Source organism: Carlito syrichta, unplaced genomic scaffold, assembly GCF_000164805.1.
Source record: "Carlito syrichta isolate Samal-C Ts95f unplaced genomic scaffold, Tarsius_syrichta-2.0.1 Scaffold313120, whole genome shotgun sequence".
NCBI lineage: Eukaryota > Metazoa > Chordata > Mammalia > Primates > Tarsiidae > Carlito > Carlito syrichta.
In genome coordinates, this window is record NW_007257216.1 from 968,639 (window position 1) to 989,596 (window position 20,958).

A 20,958-nucleotide genomic window follows, 5' to 3' on the forward strand; every position below is an offset into this window, starting at 1 on the left:
AAATACCCATACATAGGAGAATGGTTGAATAAACTATGATAAATTCATACAATGGAGTACTATGCAACTGTGAAAAACAGTAAGAATGAGCTGTATAAACTGACAGATTTTCAAATAGAACTTAGACAAACAAAAGGAAAAAGAGTACTTACACTAAGCAGCCATTCATGTAAGAAAAGTGAGGATATAAAAAAATACTCACGAATCTATTTGCTCATTTGTTCTAAAGAAGTCCTGATAGACCAGGAACTAAAGAGATTGTTTAGCTATAGGAGGAGGATGGGAAAGGGATTCAAAAAAGGGAGGACTGGGAATGGGAACAAGAGAGTACAGAGGAAGAGGAAGAGATCCTTCTCTGAAAATATCTCTTTTAAAGCTCTGACTCCTAGCACCACAGTGATATTTTGCATACCCTTCACACACACACCTCCCCCTACCACCCTCCAAAAAAGAAAGTAAGAGAAATCCAAAAAAATGAATATAAACACTAACAAATGAACCCAACTGCACTTCAAATGAATAACAAGCAACACTGACTATGGTGGTGAAGAAAAAAATCTAATGTAAATAACTTTGCAAAACAGTATCTTAACTAGATACTGTAAAGCTAAAGACAAAAAGAACTGCACAAAAATAATGTAATCTAGTTAGAAAATGTGATTCTTACAGAGGTATGGGCTATAAATTCTGAAACTACTTTACTTATACTAGAATTGAACAAAAGCTGGGTTTCTCACTAATGGAGAAATAAGTTACAAATATGGAAAAGGGAAAAACTAAATGAACACTGTGGTACAGAGCTGAAGTCAGAAGCATCAGTTTAAACTCATGGTTTTTAAAATATAAATGCAGGTTGATACATTCAGAAATACAGGTGTATAAATGCACAGGTTAGTAAGTGTACATATATTTTTTAGCTTTGGCAGCTGACAGGACCTAGAAGTAATGGCACTTTAGCAGCAATGAGCACATCTAGCATCCAGCCTTTGGTTTCTAAACACCATTCTCCAATAAAAGAAGCCAGGATTCTTTGGAGAAGAGAATGGGGAATAGAAAAACAAACATCTTATGTTGCCAGAAAGTAAAGAAGTGCACAAAAAAATATATGGGTATGCTGAAGGATGACAGGAGTCATTCTGAAGGAACTTCTACTGGCCAAAGGTGGAACAATTTGAGCAACAACTAAATACTGATAGTACTGGATCTTAACTCATAGAATAAAGTAAGTATTTTAGAGAACATACCAATATAAAAAAAAACCTGAAAAAATACCTGAAAGATAAATAAATGTGGGAGAAGGGACAACTCTTCCTTTAGGTAGAATTCCAATTAATAAAGATAGAAGAAAAGAGGAAAACAGAAAATCACCGTTAGGCAACACCATAGTAATAACTGTTACAGGCAAATCCATTCATGGATGATAACATTAGACAGCAGAAGTTTGAAAAGAAACAGAATTTGTATAGTTGTAAAATATCACCCCCAAGAAATTCATCAACTCAAAACAGAATGCCAGCATGTTTACAGTGGAGAAACTTGGCAGACATCATCTTAACCAAGTGGCCAAAGTTAACATCACCAGAAATAAGAAATTAATTACATTAATAAGAATTAATATCATGAAGACCTTGATATGATACACTGAGAAGTATACAATATCATTCTTGTGTTATTTTTGACAAACATGCTTGGTCTCATTCCAAATATAAGAACGTATCAATTAAACCCAAACTAAGAGAAAGTCAACACAGTAATAACCAGTGTTCATTCAAAGTGTCAAGGTTATGCAAGACAAGAAAGACTGAGAAACTGTTATGACTGGAAGAGACTAAAGAGAAATAACAACTAAACGCAACATGGGATCCTGAAACAGAGAAAGACTACTAACAGAAAAACGTGAAAACCAAGTAAGGTCTGTAGCTTAGTTAATAGTATTGTTCCAATTTTGGTTTCATAGTCTTGATAATTAATTGTACTACAGTTATGTAAAGTGTTACATTAGGAGGAAGCTGGGTGAAGAGTATGTATGAACTCTTTGTACTATTTCCACAACTTTTCTGTAAGTCTAAAATTCAAATACCAAGTTAAAAAACTTAAGAAGATTGTACAGCAGTACCTTTCTTCAGTGTAAATGTAGCTGAAACCACTACATGTTCACCCATGTTAAGCTGTCTGAGGGACTCTGAGCAGGTGGGATTTACTCTGCAGTGTTACATATACCACCCTATAAATAAGAGTTAGTCCTTAATAATAGACTTATAAATCTTCCCCTTCATTTACTTTTAACCCTTCTCAACTAAGATAATGCACAGAGGCAGTGATTTACTTGTTTGTTTGAATCATAGGCTTCTCAAAATGGTTTATACTAGGCTATAACTCTGACCAAACTGGCCTAGTTATAAAATTCACTATTTTAGAATCTTAACAATATAAACAAACATGTAGGCTTTAAGACTATGAGGACCTGGCCTACGTGTCATGTTCAAGCATGAAATAAGAAATGGAGAAATTGGAACCTCAAAATACCATTGTTATGTTATTCTCAATTCATTAAACATAACAATTTTTCTATTTTCTTTTTTTTTTTGAGTTAGAGTCTCTGTCGCCCAGGCAGGAATGCAGTGGCATGCTCATGGCCACCGTTGCCTCTACCTGCTGGACTCAGGCGATCCTTCCACCTCAGTCTTCCAAGTAGCTGGAACTACAGGCACGTACCACCATGCCCTGCTAATTAATTTTTCTATTTTCAAAAGTGATATACTTACTTGGAATATGCCGGAGAAACCCAGTATGGGTTGTCTTCTGCTGCTTTGGCATGACGCAAAATGGCTTCCCGGGGATTACTGTCATCGGTCTTGTCCAAAGCAATGTTTTTCACGATGTAGGATGACAGAGTGCCCCCATGGGTTCCAACTCGACCACCACGACCTGTTTCAAAAGAAAAGACTCAAACTAGAAACTGAACGAGCATGACAATATATAAGTACACCTGTGTACACTGTACTTATCTGAGCACAAATCTCAAGAGTACTTGAGTATCATCCTTTCAGCTCTGGTTTAAGATCATCAGAACCAAAGTAAGACACCACCAAATCTTGACTTCTCCCTAACATTGTTAAATGAAAGATACTTTTAAAAATTGTTACGTCTTAGTTGCTCAATTTATAGAAGATATCAATATAAGAAAGAATTACAAATAGTTTGGCATGTATATGCCTTAAAAAAATTCCTCTGACGTGAACATTTCACATTCAATTAATACAAAGAGCCAATATTCACTAGAGGCTATTTTAGTTTTAAACAAACATATCTTAGGGCTTGCCATCTTTCAAGTATCTTATAGGTATTTTTTGGGTATTATGAAAGAAAACAAATGAGTTGATCCACATTGCTTTATTGTACTGAAACTGCCTAGTAGATAGGAAGCTCCTTAGGGGTGGGAATTTGTTCTCCACTAGATCCCTAGCAGCTAGTATGGTACCTGTCGAAAAAATAAAAATAAATAAATAAATAATTTTTTTAAAGTATGACTTTTTTAAGGAAAATAAACACATGAAAAGCCAAATAACACTAAAAGATTAATTTCATAAATCATGATAAGAAGAAACTAAATAAAGCAGGAAATAATTAACTTAACTGCCAGATAATTTGTATGGCCAGTAACTATTATGGCACTTAGAGGAAGACAGTACTTCAGGCTGAGGAGGTAGAGCAGATCTTATGAAAGAGAAGGATCCAGTGTGGAAACTCTCAGAAGGCAAAGAAGGCTATTTTCAATAAGCAAAATGAGTTAAATACAAAAATGCAGAATCAGGAAGGTTGAAGGGGTATGTGGGGACAGGAGTGAATCACCAGTCATACCAGAAGATTAGAGTAGGAGAGAAGTGAGGTGTGAAGTCACAAAAGTAGACTCAAGTCAGATTGTAGAGAACCATGAATCTCTGGAAATAGAACTGGACAGTGGGAAGCAAATGAAGGTTTGGGGGCAGTAACAACATGAAAGCTAGAGGAGTTAGGGATTAAAGCTGTGAGACGGGGCGGGGAAGAGGGACAGAACTTGAGAGGAGGAGCTAAGGTAGAAGGGCTCACAATAACCCAGCCAAAAATGTTTTTTAGGAACTTTGATTAGGATGGCAGGAGAGAAAATTTTTAAAATAATTGAGATGGATATGTGAGATGTTTTCTATGCTGAAGGAGCAGACCAAACAGATGACAGTCCAGATCTCAGGCTTAGATGAATGAACAAGTCTAAAACTGGAAGCGTAGGAGCCTACAACAAATGATAACTACACAGGTGATAACAGAAAATGAAATTCTAGTGAAGATATGAACTGTACTGTGGCCAGTGCTGTCTTGTTTTCTTCTGGTACCTATTTCTAAAAACTGTAAAGACTTTTTATTCATCTTGTAGTGATATGGCCAGCTCTATTTTATCAACAAAAAACTAAATTATGACTAGTATCTACCTTATGTGAGATTGAATCCAGTCTGGATTCTGGTCAAAGAGCCCAGTTTTGTATATTAACCCAATATTGAGAGCAGCCGTTTTAACACCAAGTTCCAAGACGCCCCGAAGTTCCACTGAGGTCACCTGCAGGGCTCAAGTTGGAGACTGAGCCAACAGGGCTTCAGGCTTCTTTCCTACCTCAGCACAGTAGCTCTATTTTTATCAGTTTTATACACTGGGATTCTGTATCAGATCTTTAAAGTTCCGTTGCTAAAAAGAAAATGTTTGAAAACTATCTAGTGAAAGCTCTCTGAAGACAAAGGAGCATCCAGGCCCAAAAGTTCTTCCCAATTCACAATGCCTCCATCCTGCCTCCCAACTCCCTTTGTGGGTCTCTAGCTAGATCACAGTCACCTGGGCCTGCTACAGGAGGTTCCGGTTTGTGTGACTTCAGGGGATCCAGTCTGTCCTTCTCCAGCTGTTTCCTTGTACTCCGTTGGCGGGGCTCGCGGAACATAGGCAAGGCATGAGCTACAAGAAGTCACATTTGAAAAATTTCATTATAATAATAACCCTTCCATCCAAAAACATAGCTAAGGCATGACTAACTGAAAGATGAAATGGAAATCATAATGACAGCCTTCATCTAATAATAAAAGACAGTCTTACTGTAACCAATTAACCAATTTTGTTTGAGACCAGACTCATTGTTCACCTCTACTGGCAGCTAATGGAGCTCAGAAAATACTGTCACAAAAACATTGGTGAGGCTCCCCATCTCCCAAGCTATGGGTAGCAGTTAAAATTTAATTTCTGTGGTTTTAGAAAGAAACAAGTATTGGGACTGCCTCTTATTTTTTCTTACAGGACCAAATGTGAATAATGCCAACAGCTTGCTGTCAGTCCTGAAGTTTCCTCAGATGCCTCATAAACACTGGAATCACTTCACACGTTTCTGAAATGTGACCACCTCTCAGGAGAAGTTGACAACACTGAGTAACCGGAAGGGAGGAGCACTTATCCTACTGAAACTAGGATAAAGGTTGCCTTGAGTGCAAGGGGTGCTTAACTATCCTGGCATGGGGACTTGATGGAGCATTATCCCTCCTTCTATATGGTAGATAAAACAAGAGAATAAAAACCAGAGTAATATTTGTTCAGTTGCTGATGTTGTTTACTCAATGTCAAAATTAAATTTCAGAGTATAAAAGAGTATAAGAATTTAAAAGGGAAACAGTACAAAATTCTGGGGGAGAGGGAAAGGGCTATTGGGGAAGTATTAAATAACTATCCTGTTCTTGCCCCCCAAAAGCACCAACATAATTTCTTTACACTCTTATATTACATACAGATTAAAACTTCTTTTAAGAGAGAATTTGCTCCCTGGGGACCAGGGAAAGAAATTTTAAAAGGAATTATAAGACAAATGAAATGTCTATAACATCCTAAAACTCTTCCAGTATACCCTCCTACCCTCTATCCCTAATGCCAACTGGGGCCAGACCATATCACTCACCAGTAAAACATGCCTGCCTTGAGTCAAAGAAGATGAGAAACATAGCCACCCGTCCTTCTGGCGGGCAGCACAACACAACAGTATTTTTAGGAGGGGGAAAAATAGCTTTTCACTTCAAACGGCTGGGGGAATTTAAGTAGGCAGCGTGTAATTACATGAGCGAGACTGGTTATGACACCGTCTTTAACACTTCTTCTCTTGCAAAAAGTGTCATGGTATCTCTTTACTGATCATAAGCTCCACGGGACTTGGTCTTACATGAGACCTACAACTGGGGTGAAAACTCAGCAGTACAGCGCCCCCTGGGCTCTAGACTGATAAAGTCCACAGGGCCACCCGCTAATGACAACTGCTGTGGCATCTGAGATTTCTTTCCTAGCTGTCTGTTTCAGGTTTGAGACCGCGGCTCTGAGAACACAGATCTGCCAGATTAATGAAGCTGTGTGGCAAACTGGAGAGAAGACACTTTACCCTAGTACGCTTTCTGCTATACTCTAGAAAGCTGATTTTATATCCACATTCTTCTGGATCAATCTAGCACATGCTCAGAATTTCTTCTTCTAGTCTCCTCACTCTCCTGATGAAGTTCAGTGGCTCAACACCACGTGGCCAGTCAGCAGTGGAACTGGACAAACCCAGGCCTCCTGATTTCAAACCAGAACTCTTTCTTCTTTATTCTTAGAACAGACTGTTACTCTTTAAATGGCTGCTATAGAGTAACACATGAGGCTCAAACAGGCTTTTCCCTTTTGGGCTGAAAGTTACATGAAATAACCCTGTCCCTGTGATGAGTCACAGAATCTAAAGGGGTTAGCTGTTACATGACTTGTAGTCCTGTCCACATGAATGGGAGATGCTGTAATATATGCCTGAACTCTGAAAGCTTTTCCTGTCTCTAAAACTATGCAATCCATACCACATGAAAGCAGAAGAGAGATGCATGACTGAGAGGCATGCTAAGGACTTACGGGTGATGATGTAGTCCTGGGTTAGAGTCTCAGCTTGTTTTGCCTTCCGCTGCGTTTTAACCACACACAATTTTGCTCCCCTGAAGGGGGTAAAAGCAAATTATCATATTGGTTTTAGAAACAGAAAGTCTCTGCTGAAAGCACTAGATACTTTCAGGAACATACTCAGTGCACATACTCTGCCTAGTCAAGTATGACTTGACTTTCTGGGGATGGCAACAGATGGGGTCTTGAGGAATTGAACTTAGGGAAAAGCAAGTCTGTCAGTCAGGGGTTACTACCAAGTGAAAGGGTTGGAGAGGTAACAGGACAATAAGACATAAGTTAAAAACTAAAGAAATAACTTAAAATGTTAAGATTTTAGATAAATGATAAAATTAACCAACATTTTTACCACAAAGGCCCAAGGGGTCAAATTTTAATTTATATCCCAGATGAAAGCAGCCTGGGTGGTCTATTCCACATCTCAAATATAAGAGTACAAGTGTCTGGAACTGAGTCGGTTTACCAGTATTGCCAAGGGGCTACAGCACAAGAATGTGTGGGATTAACCTAAATGTGCTTAGAACATTGTATTTCTTAGCAATACTGAGCTATCCTTTGCAAGAGAAGCAAATACAAACATGCAAATTTCTTAAAGTCAGGATTCCACAAAGAGTGCCTTCTAAATGGGTGCTATCAAATGAGACTCATCATTTTCTCAAGTGAAACAGACTACCTCCCATTCTAATTGCATTAGCATTTTAACTTTCTTTATATAAAAAATAAATAAAATCCTATTTGTTCTTACATACCATAACATATATTTTATTTTATAAGGCAAGGGTTCCAACCCTAGTCTAGGAAGCTCTGAAGGAAGACAAGGCTGTCTGCTTCTATTCAGAGCAACATTATTGTCCGTGAATATCCATTCATACAGAATGTCTTTCCTTTCCTCAAAAGATGTGGGACCTCAAAACAGGTTTACAGGGAATCCTAGTGAATTTTGCATGTAAATTTTAATACTAACTAACCAAGGCTTACTTTAAAGAAAGAGCTAATCAGTTACCGTACTTTATGAGAAATAAACAAAACCACCCTTTTTGGGGTGGTTACACATACCTACCTTTGTGCCCAAGGAAAATGGAAATAACTGAGAAACTGATTAAGCCTCCAGTTAAGTTTTCAGAACTTTGAAATATATTGGTATGCTTAAGTTTGACATGTGGGGTGGGCATGGGAGCTGAGGAGGAAAGTATTTGTGCTGTCTCTTTCTGCTGGAATAGAATAATCTTGCCAAACAACCAAATCAGTAGTTGCTAAAAGCCAAAAAAGAAAGGGAACAAAATGGAGAATCCACTTCCATTTCCTGTAAGTGGTTGGTTCCCTGCTTTGTTAATCCCTTACATGCATCACTGTTAATTCCACTGTCCAGGGTGGTATGCAAAGTGGGCAGAACTTTTTTACCCCTTGCACTCAACATTTCAGCTAAAGAACTGCAAATCCCCGGGAAACTTTCACTTTGAATTCAGTATGGATCAAGGGTGATATCCAAATCCTCTTTAAAACACAATACTGGCAGTTTAAGGCTTTACTCTGTGCCAGCTGCAGATTCTAAAAGGGAGGATCCCCATCAAAGAGGAAAATAAATAAAAGCGGGGTGAAAAAAGCCCTCCCCCCAGTTGCTGTCATCCATCTAAAACAGCAATCTTTATGAAATACCTCTGACTCTTGTTGGGGTCATAATAGACTTTAGCCAATCCATTTCCAGTTCCAACCATGATCTGGTTCAGCTTTGGATGCCACAGGCAACGGACAACACTCTGAAAAGGAAAGACATAGTGGCTGACTAAATAAATGGAAAAAAATCCTGCTGGTACTTTGATGGCTGCTTCACTTAACCAGATGTGATCCTGATGGTTACCTCTAACTTTTAGGACATTTTCTTCTAAACCATAAAGTTGTGTTCCTAAGATTAAGTTCCATTCTATCACTTACTATCTGTGTGATACTCTAAAAATAAAAAAGATGTATCCTTTCTGACATTACCCCCCTTTCCTGACAGCCTTGAAACTACAAAGTTAGGCTTCCCAGATCCATTACCACGTGAGGCTGGCATCACGGAACGCTGAATCCACATAACTCTGTTACACTTACCACCGAAGAAGATTTAGATCTCAGTGTTTCATGTTTTTACACACACACACAGTTATGTCCCTCTGGACAGCAGATTGAGGCCAGGTGGTTACTGTTTTTAGTTCACAAAGATCCAAATCACATAAAGCTTTTTCAGAAACAACACACATTTGTAGGCTTTTGATAATCTCTCCCTACCCATGAGATAAAACAGCAGGACAATAGCAGAAGTAAAACATAGATATATAATACAAAGATTTGACATTAACCTGAGTGAAAAGCTGTTTAAGAAAAGGTTCACTGGAAGTTATGAACCTCTGAATTCATTATTGGTGAGGAAAATAAGTGGTGCTCTGAAGTCAAAAATAAGCATGAGTTCTCAGTGAGAACTACAACCTGTTTTTAATTTTTGTCTGTGGTAAGAGGGCAGAGGTGGGAGGGACAGCATGGGAAGAATTAAAGGGAAAAAAAGATGAAGCTAACATTGGTAAGCAGAAACATCATGTACTAGGTTTTGCAGAGCAAGAAATAAGTGGAAGCATTAATTCAACATTTATTAATAACCTATCACTTGGCAAAGCTGTGCACAGGGACTAAGAAAAAAGAGTACAATTAGATATTAGCAATTTACAGTTCTAATGGAAAAATGAAAATCATGACACTTCTGTCTCCTAAATACCTTGGACTGAATTTCTTTGGTTCCTTGTCTCTAATCACCCTACTCTTTTGTTAAGACAGAATATCTGGAGCCGGGCTCGGTGGCTCAGCCTGTAATCCTGCGCCTTTGGGAGGCTGAGGTGAGTGGATTGCCTGAGCCCGCGGGATCGAGACCTGCCTGGGCAACTTGGTGAGGCCTCATCTCTACAATAAATCAAAAAATCAGCCGGGCATGGTAGCGCGTGCCTGTAATTCTGGCTACTCAGAAGGCTGAGGTGGAAGGATCGCCGGAGCCCAGCAGGTCGAGGCTGCGGTGGCCGGGAGTGGCCACTGCACTCCAGTTTGGGCAACAGAGTGAGACTACAACTCAAAAAAAAAAAAAAAGACAGAATATCTGGGAATCTCTGAGATCCCTTTTGATAGAAATTCTGACTCCCATCTGACTGGCAAAAAAATTGCAATAAATAGGTAAATGACTACAAATCCTTCTCTGAGATTCTAGAGGAACTAAGGAAAAAGCTGAAAAAAGTCCACAAGACTCCTAATCCATATGTGACAATACTCCAGAAGAGTGGTTCTTAAGCTATACACTGCTGAAGAGGATTGAGATGTTCTACAGAGGAAATAAAATCAGAGGGGCTGTGTTTTCTCCATCAGTAGCAGAGAAAACTAAGTTAAAACGGCAGGTTTTCACAATTTTATGTATTCTTTGCAGAATTTTCCTTGAATCTACAGTGCCTGCTTACCAGTGTCTATTGGCAAGTGCTAAAAGACGGTAAAACATACATAATAATGAGTAAATATTAACAGAAAATCTTGAAGAAAGTAAACTATATTTAATCTGACAGTGTTTTGTTGTTGCTTTTGCTTTGTATATATACTTGTGAACCTATTTTATAAAGCATGGGTATAAAAATCACATTTTTCTTCGAATAAAACTGCTCCTGATGGTAAAATGGAATTAGGTATCTCAATAGTTCATGGTCTGCAAAGTGCAGCCTGACTTCCAGGTGCTCTGCTCACCACTGAGACTAATTTGAGAACCATGCCTAGACCACTGGAAATTCCCAGATGGTCACAGCCAGGTATATGGAAACATGAGGAGAGTCACAAACATGACTTCATAAAGTCATGCTTATGTAACCCTATCTAGAATAAGTTCATCCGAGCCAAGACTCATCTCTTTAAGTTTTTGCATAAGTGTCATTGCTACTCAGACCACCCAACTGAAAATTATGCCCCAGAACTCCCCTAACTCTGCTTTTCATTTTCTCTTTTCATAGAATATATCAGCTTTTAACCCAATATACAATTTGTTTATTAATTATGCTTACTGTCTGCCTCCCCCATTAGAACATAAGTTCCATGGGCAGACATCTTGGTCAGTTTTGTTTTGAATGTATCCCAAGTGTCTAGATTAGTGTCTGCTGCTCAACAAATGCTTGCTAAAGGAATGAATTAAAAGCTACAGTTCACCCATGCCTAAATAGATTGCTTTCCTAGGCAGAGAGCTGGAGGCAATTTTCAAGTTAAAATCACTACTCTCCCTGAGGAATAATTTGGTTTCTCCATATCATGATTACACTCATGTATCCTACAGATGCAGCAGGGTTAGTACCCTTCCAATGTAGTCCTAGAAAGAGAATGTGCATGAACCAGAGGACAAGAGAAGACAATGAGAGGGGCTTCGCGGGCTTCTAGAAGTCTCAGCCACTCACAAATGACTCTAGAACAGTCTTAAGGGTATAGTAGTAGAGTTAGTTCTCTTTCTTGGTTCTCTAGAAGTCTGGCTAAGCAGTCTAAGATTACTGGTTCTCAAATATGCTTTCAAGTGAGCAGGGTGCAGAATTGGAAAAGATTCACATGTAGGCCTGATGAATTCCAAGACACCCAGCCAAATAGGCAGTTTTCAGGGGCAGCAGGTTACTGTTACTCTCTCCCTCTACGCAGAGGGTGTAAATGTTAGAGAGAGGCAACTGCCCAGACCAACAAACAGAAGTCCGATCGCTTTCCAGGGAGCCCATGGGCACTGCATCTCTATTCCTGTTGACATCCTTTACCCTCCAGATCTCTTAGGCACACAAGGCTGGTCAGTATAGTGCCTGCGGAGAAGCACATTTATCCTCCTTTCATAGCAAGGCAGGGAGTGACAAATAAGACTCCTTGAACTAAACAGTCCTTCCACAGCTCCGTCCACTGTGGCCATGAGTCACCAAAGCAGCCAATGAGGGGCCTATGAGCAATCTGACTTAGGCAAAGGATACTTAAGGCTCAATTACTCTAAGACTGGTTATTAATCAAATACTACAGGGATTCCAAAACACAGACTGAAGAAACAGAATTCAAAGTCAAAAGTGGGTGGGCCTTTTTTGTTTATTAATATTTATTGTGTGTGTTTAGTTAACCTTTGTAAACTTTGCAGCTAATGCGGCTCCACACTTTATCCTGTCAAGGAAATGCATCTTATAGCAGAGAGCTGGCCTCCTGCCAAACCAAACAATCCCTGAGACTGCAGCAGGGTTGGGGAGCAAGCTGAGCCGCCACGCTGCTAACTTGTCAAACATACATTCTGGGCTTTGCTTAACAACAATGGGACACGTGCCTGCTAGAAGCATAAGAAACCCTCAGAAGACAGATGAGTTACAAATACTTAGAAAGAGTACTATCACTCAATCAACCAACCACCCCAAACTTGGTTCATGCTCTTCGAAAGGGGTGCTTTTTTGGCTTGGGACACCAGAGATTTACTGAGAAATGCAGTAAATGAAGCATAGGGAGTACGTCTGAATCAAAGGACCTGAGAAAAACATCAAGATAAGAGATCTGTAAGAATCAAAGGGAAAGCCCTCACATTCTGTCATGAGAATCAAATGGCAGAGGGCCACTGCAGGGCAAAGAACTAGATTCTGAATTTGGCAGCATATTCTAAATGCTGATTTATTTAAATTTATTAAGTGTTTTATTCTTACACCAATTTATTTAATCTTACCAAAAATGTGGATCTGCTAACCGCCTCCCTGAGCTGCTGAGGCTAAACTTCATTTCAGCACAAAATCTGGTTTATTCTTTTAAACCAAAGACCATTTTCATTTTAGCCTTATAATTTGGCAGAGCAGAGTAACCACACTTCACAAAAAGTACTTTGTTCTATTAGCAGCCACTAGGAAATAATAACCAGGATAGGAGATCTTAAGCATGTTGACTAGAAAGAGTTACAAGAACCTCATGTGTTCAACATAGAGACCTGTCTTCCCTGCAGAGCCAAAGAAAAAATGGAGGGGGGAGCTGGGTAAAAAAGAGCACTGTGTAAGTTAGTAGTATTAAGATTCCAAAACAGGAATTTTGGAATTATCCCTTAGCAAATGTGAAAAGGCCATAAAAAAAATTACAAGTATTTTATTCCTGTGGTTTTTTTTTTTTGGTTTAAGTGAAATCATGAAAGCAAATAAGGGGAAAGGAAGAGGCAAACAAAAGGGAGAAAAGAGTTACATTTTGGAACATAGTGGGAAGGGAACTACTAGGTATATGGAACTTTACACTGTTTAATGTAATTGAGTACTCTTAACAATACTACAGAATTAGCAATTTCATCCCATCTCACAAATGAAGAAACTGAGGCTACAGAGGAAGGATAACTTTCCCAAGGTCACATAACTTATACACAGAGGAGCTGGAACTGAAGGTAGGTTTGGCCAACTCCACTGTTCATTCTACTTAACCATGCAAAGCCCTATTTTGAAAGATGAGGAGGAAGGGAGGTAGGAGATTTTTAATCATTTCCAAACCCACCTAATTAAGAAACAGAAATCTTTGCAAGTTTATATTAAAGAGCAGATGGTATTACTAAAATCATAAAATAAAAAGCTCACTAGTTCCCAGTTCACAAATGTTACTATAAAAGAAATCAATGCCTGTATAACATCTTAGGTGTCTGTAATGCACATATCTAAACACCATCCTTATTCTATTTTACATGCTTTAAGAAGCCCAACAGTCCTCATAATTTTATACCTTAAACATGATTATGTAGAAACACCATTTCCTGATCCTCCCCAGCTGCTGACCCACGCTGTAAACCAAACTCCATCTGGTTTTTAAACATTTGGTTTTTGTCATATAGTACAAGAATGGACAAGTGAACTCAGTGCTTCCTTGGGAGAACAAACATTTTTCAGAATTTTCTAATGGAGAGTCTGACACCTGTGCGCAGAAGAGACTATTACACAACTTTGCAGCCTTAGTCACAAACATCCTCAGAACTATCCAATACATTTTGATGGTTGTGTGTGCCCCAATACCCAAGCCTAAGAACACAGACCAAGATGTGAATCCAAAACAAATAAAAAGAAGACAGACAAAAACAGAAAAATACTGAAGAAAGAACTTTCTCTAGAGTTCCATAAGATTTACTTCGCAGAGAAAAAAAAAATGTTTTCTACATTGAGCCAGGGATGTAGAAGAGTAGATGGGAATTGTTTCAACATTTCTAGACTATCTGTTCTGTCCTTGCTCCCTTCACTGTTTCCCAAAATCTTGCCTGTCCCAAACTTGAGATGGCTTTATAGCAAGCATGGGCCACGAGGTGTGGCTTATCCCTCTAAAGATCAGGAAGCAAACCTGGTGAGTAAGCCTCAATCTCCAATAAATGAGACTCCTCAACACTACCTGATCTCCGTGGAGATATTCTCTGAATGGAAAAGGTTAAAGGCAGACATTCTCTCTACACTTTCTAAGTGAGCTCAATGAGCACATGCCTATCCTTTTTACCTCCTACACACTTCTCCAACTCCAAGGAAGTTCTACCATGTAGCATTTGTTATGCTGCAGTTGCCTTTTTTTTTTTTTTTGCCAGAAATCATCCAAATCTTCTCCCTTCTCTGTCCCAAAAAATCCTGTCTCTGATAAACCAGATAGAAGCCTAATGGTGAAAAAAAAAAAATGCCATACCACTTTCATAAGTATAGGCTTGCTGCAAGAACACTAGGTGAGGAAAACTATTGCTTTGCACCTGCCATAAATATTTGTCACAGATGTACAGGATACACTTTAAAAAAAACAATTGGCATCTAATTTCAAATTAATTCCCATCAAACCCATGGCAAATGTTTGTATTAAAATCAATTCATTTGTAGTCTGTGCTCTAAAATTAAGGTAAGCACTAAAGTAGTAAAAATCTGGAACCTGGTAGTTGCCCTTGGCACTAAATGAATCACATCTGTATCTGATAATAAGCCTGCCTAAAGAATTTCATCACGAGAAAAAGTTCTCAGAGAAAATGGATGGTCTCTTGAGTAAGAAAATTAAATACAATTTTCTTCATCTAACTCAAAACACTAAATATTAGTTTGCCCCAACCCTGTTACTTGAGAAGAGTTTACAAAGGCAAAAAAAGCACATGTAATAATTGAAGAAAGTCTAGTAATTATTTTTATTAATGGTAGTCTGGGAGCAGTAAACAAACAGGAGGCTGGAAGCTAGAGTCCACAGGGTGAGTGACACAGGTGGGTGGTCTCCTACAAGGCAAACACCCCAAAAGCCCCATACCAGGAGATCTGCTTGGAAGCAGCAGAGCTTCTCGCTGGTGGGCACAGAATGGGTTATGGGTGTGCCAAGATATGGAGCCTCTCATGCCTGAAAGGGTCCCCGGGGCTCTGAAGCCACAGGTTATTTCTAGCAAAGGGTAGCCTCATCTGCTTATATCACACACTATCATTTATTATGGGAATCACATTTTGTAAAGGCTAGGAAAACACTTCCTATGGTCATGTCTTTCAATTTAATCTATACAGACCCAGGCCCCTTTACCCTTCTTACTATCAACAGTCAGAAATGGGGAGGAAAAAATTCCACCATTCCTGTGTTTATATGAACAAAACACAAATGTATGAAACTTATTAAATCCCTAACAGATACATAAGAAATGTATGTGATCAGATCTTGGAAATCACCTAGTATGTAAAACTGAGAAAATACAGAAAAAGCCGAATCTTCCTGTACAGATGAACTATACAGGATATTAACAATATTATCTATCATACTATAGTACAGGTAAAGATGTTTTATATGTCATACTCTTTTATTTAGCTCTTTGGGGGTATCACAATCCCTCTTCCTACAAGACTATTATCTATCATTTTAAAAAAGGAAAAACACTATCTTGGGATACATGATAATTATAGACCTCTTTCTTCCCCACACTATATATAATTGTGAAAGTTTGGCCAGAGTTCTGATAGAACAGCTGGAAAACTTGTTACCAAAGATCACTCATCAGATTCAGGTTGGGAGAGAAAACCTGCCAGAAAATCCTATAAGACATAAAGTCCTTCACTTGGCACATCAGTAGGACACAATGTGGTGCTGGGGTTAGACAACAGAGCACAAGTCATTACTGTATTATATACACATTATGTAAAGAATAATGTGTCATTCTGAATATTTTTAAACACCTCCAAAATCAGGTTATTGCTCTGGTTTTCTTATCTTATAGAAGAGTTAAATATGTTTCTCTTTGGGTTATATTATCTAGTGGCCTATTCCTTATTCAGCTTTGCTATTCATGGCAATCATGTCCACTGAAGGTAACACAGATACGTTTAAATGTCTATTAAACAAAACATCAGAGAAGGGAAAAAAAGTTTCTATCAAAAGAAAAACACTATTTCTATTGTTTCATAAGACTAGAAATAGAAGCAAAAAACCTTCATTTGCAAGTGCTGACACCAGTACGTAGTGGATGTCTTTTAATATAGCTTGTTATAGTGTGTAATGACACTGGGAAATGGGTAAATTATTAAGTTAGATAAGCTCTCCTTCTGGTCCTCATTCTTTTGTTCATGAAGTCTGAGGCAGCATGTGATTGGCACTTTATCTGATCTTGTAATTCCCTAAATGAGATCACTGTCAAATAGATGATCATAGAAAAAAACACCTTACTTTAGGGTTTGAATCTGGATTCCTAGTAAACATTATTTCCAAGAAAAGAATGTTGAACAGAGAATCTAAATAACTGCACCTAAATTAAGAATCTACTGGTTAAAAAATTTATAGTTATTCTCTTAAGACAGACTGGAGATAAGAGAAATGAAGTGTTTGTCTCCTATTCTAAGGAAGAATCATGATTAGACTTTTGATAAAATAGTGTCAAATTCCAAGAAATAATTTTTATTTCAAAGCACAGAGTATATTTTGCAAATAGATCCAGGGAACAGATCATATTAATAGTATATTAATCAAAACAAATTATATTAATTAGAGCTTAGATTCCCAGTATTTTAAGCCTCAACAGTAAATTTGTGTTTCCTACAATGAACTCAAAACAGCTATTTTTAGTAAGTCTGAAAAAGGATCATCTATCTCAAATTTTCAAGAGACAATTACAATAAAATGTGTACTTATTTCATCAAACCTAACAGAAAACATATTTATGCTTTGAAATTCCAAATTAATTTTAAAAAACGATTAACAAAGAAAACAAAAATAAGAGACCGTTGTAAGGAATAGGCCATTACAGTTAGTCTCAATAAGAATACACAAGAATAAGATGTAATCAAAGGTAAAGCAAAATTGACAAATACAGTCTCACCAAAAATCTACTATGTGGCATGTATTGTGCTAATAGGCATTAGGAATATGCTGTTGCCATTACCACTCACATGGCACCTTCAGCCCTGAGAAGAAGACCCGTACTCCAATCTGGTCATTGAAAAATTTAGAAAAGGCTGAGAAGAGAATATCAAAGATAATAGGAGGGTTGAGAAATGATGATACACAAGGAAATACTACCCCCCAAAAGAACAAAAGACTAAGTTTGGTTCTCTCAGACAAGACTGAACAGTAACTTTATAATCTTCCAAGGAAACAGAGGATATTGACCAGCTGTTCTCCAACTCCATAAGGACCAAAGTAAAGGATATAGGCTCTAAACACGAGAATGTGAAGCTAAAGGTAAAGAAAAAAGTGATCTGATAGTAAGGGATTTCAAATACAGAAATGAACTCTTTAGGGAGGTTGTAAAATCTGCTAAGTCTAATTTTTATATAGGAGAGTTAAGTCATAGCTCACAGATAGGCAAGAAGATGGACTATGGAAAACAATATTAAGAAACTGAGCAAAGTATGTTTGATACCAGTGGCAGCTAATTAAGCAAAAGTCAGTAGCTCTGCTTTGTGGCATAGTTATGCCAATGAGACATACCACTGGAGTAACAGAGGTGACTCACAGGAGAATCAATGACATTATTTATTTCCTGTCACATGAATGTTCTTCCAAATGTGCTGCTAACTTAGAATTTTCCTTCTGGGCACATCTGCTATAATTTGTACTGTTTCATTTTGTGTTTTCTATCACCACTGTAATTTTTTTAATTAAAAAAAAACTTCTGGTTCTGGGTAAAACAATGGAAACATCTTACTGACTCTATTCAGTCTCTCGCTCTGAATGCAGTTAAAAAATCTGAACAGAAGGCATAGGGTACCTGTCTGAGGACTCTGAAAGACATACAGTAGTAGGTTAATCTGAATAGAAATCCAAAATTCAAAGTATTGCTAAAGCAGAAGTGAGCAACCATTTTCCCCACTCCAGTTTTCTACCAAACAAACAAAAAATTTATTGATGAACAAAATTTTAAATAATGACAAGATTAGTCCACCAGAGGTTTTTTTTTTTTTTTGCCTCTGGCTCCAATACAGCTAGTCACAGCACTGATTCCATTTTTATTTAAAATATTGGCATGTTATCTATAATGGTTTTTGCATTAATTTTTATTTTTTATAATTCTGCATTAAAATATTATTTATCTTGATGTCTGAGTTTTTTGGCACTCCCTTAAATTTTGTGCTTGAGGCAAATGATACACTAATCTTGGCCTTGCCTCAACTTACAACTTACCCTATTAAATAAAAATTGGTTTAAAATAGGTCATAGATTTTAAATGTAAAACAGAAAACTATAAAACTTTTACAAGAAAACATAGGAAAAAATCTGTGTGACCTAGGATTAGTTATTAACTCTTAGATGCGACACCAAAGTACAGTCTATGAAAGAAAAAATTGATATATTTGATTTCATCAAAATTAAAAGTTTTTGCTTTGTAAAACACATTCTTAAGGAAATAAAAACAACAGACTGTGAGAAAATATTTACAGATCACATACCTAACAAATAACTTGATATTTAGACTATATAAAAATTTCTCAAAACTTTCTCAAAAAAGGCTTGAACAGTTACTTTCCCAAAAGGATACAGGGATGGAAAATGAGTACATGAAGATATTTAACATCTAGCTGCTAAGAAATTGCACAGAATTATAACCACCATGAGCTACTACTCCACAACTATTAGAATAGATAAGATAAAGTACTGACAACACAAAGTGTTAGTAAGGATGTAGAACAACTGGAAACACATACTCTGTTGGTGGGAATGCAAAATGATATATATGGTTACTCCAAAAATTGCTTTGGCAATTTCTTATACACACTTACCATGTAATTCAGTAATCCTATTCTTAGGTATTTACCCTAGAGAAATGAAATCTTATATACATACAAAAACCTATATATGAATGCTTATAGAAGCTTTCTACTCATTATCTCCAAAAACTGGAAACATTCAAATATCCTTTAATGGATTAGCAAACTCTGGTCCATGAGTACAGTGAAATACTACTCAGCAATAAAATGTAACAAACTACTGATATATATAATGACCTGGATTAATCTCAAAGGCATTCTGCTAAAAGAAAATAGTCTCACTAAAAGAAAACAGTCTCAAAAGGTTACATACTATATAAGTCCATTTATAGGACATTCTTGAAAAACAACACAATAGTTATAGAGAACAGATTAGTGAATGCCACAGGTTAGGAGTGGGAGATAGAAGAGGGAGTAAGTAGATGCCTACAGAGGCATAGCAAAAAGGAGTTTTGGGGGATGATGGAACACCTCTGTATCTTGATTGTGTTCATGGTGATTACATGAATCAACACATGTTAAAAATCACAGAATTGTACCCTTTTATTTATTTTATTTATTTATTTATTTTTTGAGTTGGAGTCTCACTCTGTCGCCCAGACTGGAGTGCAGAGGCCGCTCCCAGCCACCGCAGCCTCGACCTGCTGGGCTCCGGCGATCCTTCCGCCTCAGCCTTCTGAGTAGCCGGAATTACAGGCGTGCGCTACCACGCCGGGTTGATTTTTTAATTTATTGTAGAGATGAAGTCTCGCCAAGTTAGCCAGGCGGGTCTTGAACCCGTGGGCTCAGGCAATCCACTCACCTCAGCCTCCCAAAGCGCGGGATTACAGGCTGAGCCACCAAGCCCGGCTGAATTGCACCCTTTTAAAAAAGTCAATTTTGCTGTATCATAATTTTAAAAAATAATTTAAAATTCATCACTAAATTAGTTCTTGTCATTTTCCCTACCGAAAACATCTTAGGACTTGATAAGGTAAATACTAACAGTTTAAACGCCATGGAATCTGTGGTTTCTTTTTCCTTTGCTCTCTTGTGCCTATGAACGGACAACTGTATTTTTCAAATCCTGAGAACTACTGCTCTGAAACATCCATAATATGATACTTTTAGGTGAGAACCAATAAGTAATTCAACCAAGTCTTACATCAAGTCTTGCTCCCTTACTTTCCCCGCCCAGGAAACTGTGAAGTTAACTTGGGAGGTGCCTTCAGCTCAGTTCCAGTTACTGTTTAAATTACATGTGTATGCTGCTTGCTTCAGGAAATTTCAAGAAAGGGTTTAATGTCTTTATGGTGGGCTTGTAATCCAAACATGCAATGCTGATTTTCACCATATCCTACTGGCATCTCTTTTCTTCAGTGATTAAAGAAAATACTTCTAGAGAAAGTAGCACTGAGTGACTATTGTGCTTCTTTGTCCTCACAGCCATGTTGGAAGTTAGCTCCTGACCCTCAAAGATAGTGCTAGAGAAACATGTAACTGCTGCATTGGCAGAATTAAACAAAAACTCCATCATTTTCTACTTACTCCTAGGTTCCCTACCAAATATTCATACATTTTGGAAGACCAGGCAACCACCAGTGTTCTCATACCTTGCCTTTCTGTTATCAATGAGCAAGTGCTCCATACACCTATGTTAGGTATACCATTCTATCACTTGGTTGTCGGCAAATGTAAATATTTTATTAAATACAAATATTTTAATTAGGCTCCCTCTAGGAACTGCATTGTTTAATCCTCCCAAGAAAGTGAATTACAGCAAAATTTCATTAAGCTGATTCA

General features: G+C 37.8%; 1 protein-coding gene across 1 annotated transcript in view; it reads right to left on the reverse strand.

Moving 5' to 3' along the window:
- WDR70 (WD repeat domain 70) overlaps positions 1-20,958 on the reverse strand; it is a 71,401-nt gene that overhangs the window by 15,292 nt on the left and 35,151 nt on the right. The window contains exons 5-8 of the mRNA XM_008070146.2: positions 8,633-8,733; positions 6,932-7,011; positions 4,862-4,978; positions 2,766-2,928 (exon numbers count right to left, since the gene is read on the reverse strand). Of these exons, the coding sequence (XP_008068337.2) occupies positions 2,766-2,928; positions 4,862-4,978; positions 6,932-7,011; positions 8,633-8,733 (461 nt within the window). The remainder of the gene's footprint in view (positions 1-2,765; positions 2,929-4,861; positions 4,979-6,931; positions 7,012-8,632; positions 8,734-20,958) is intronic.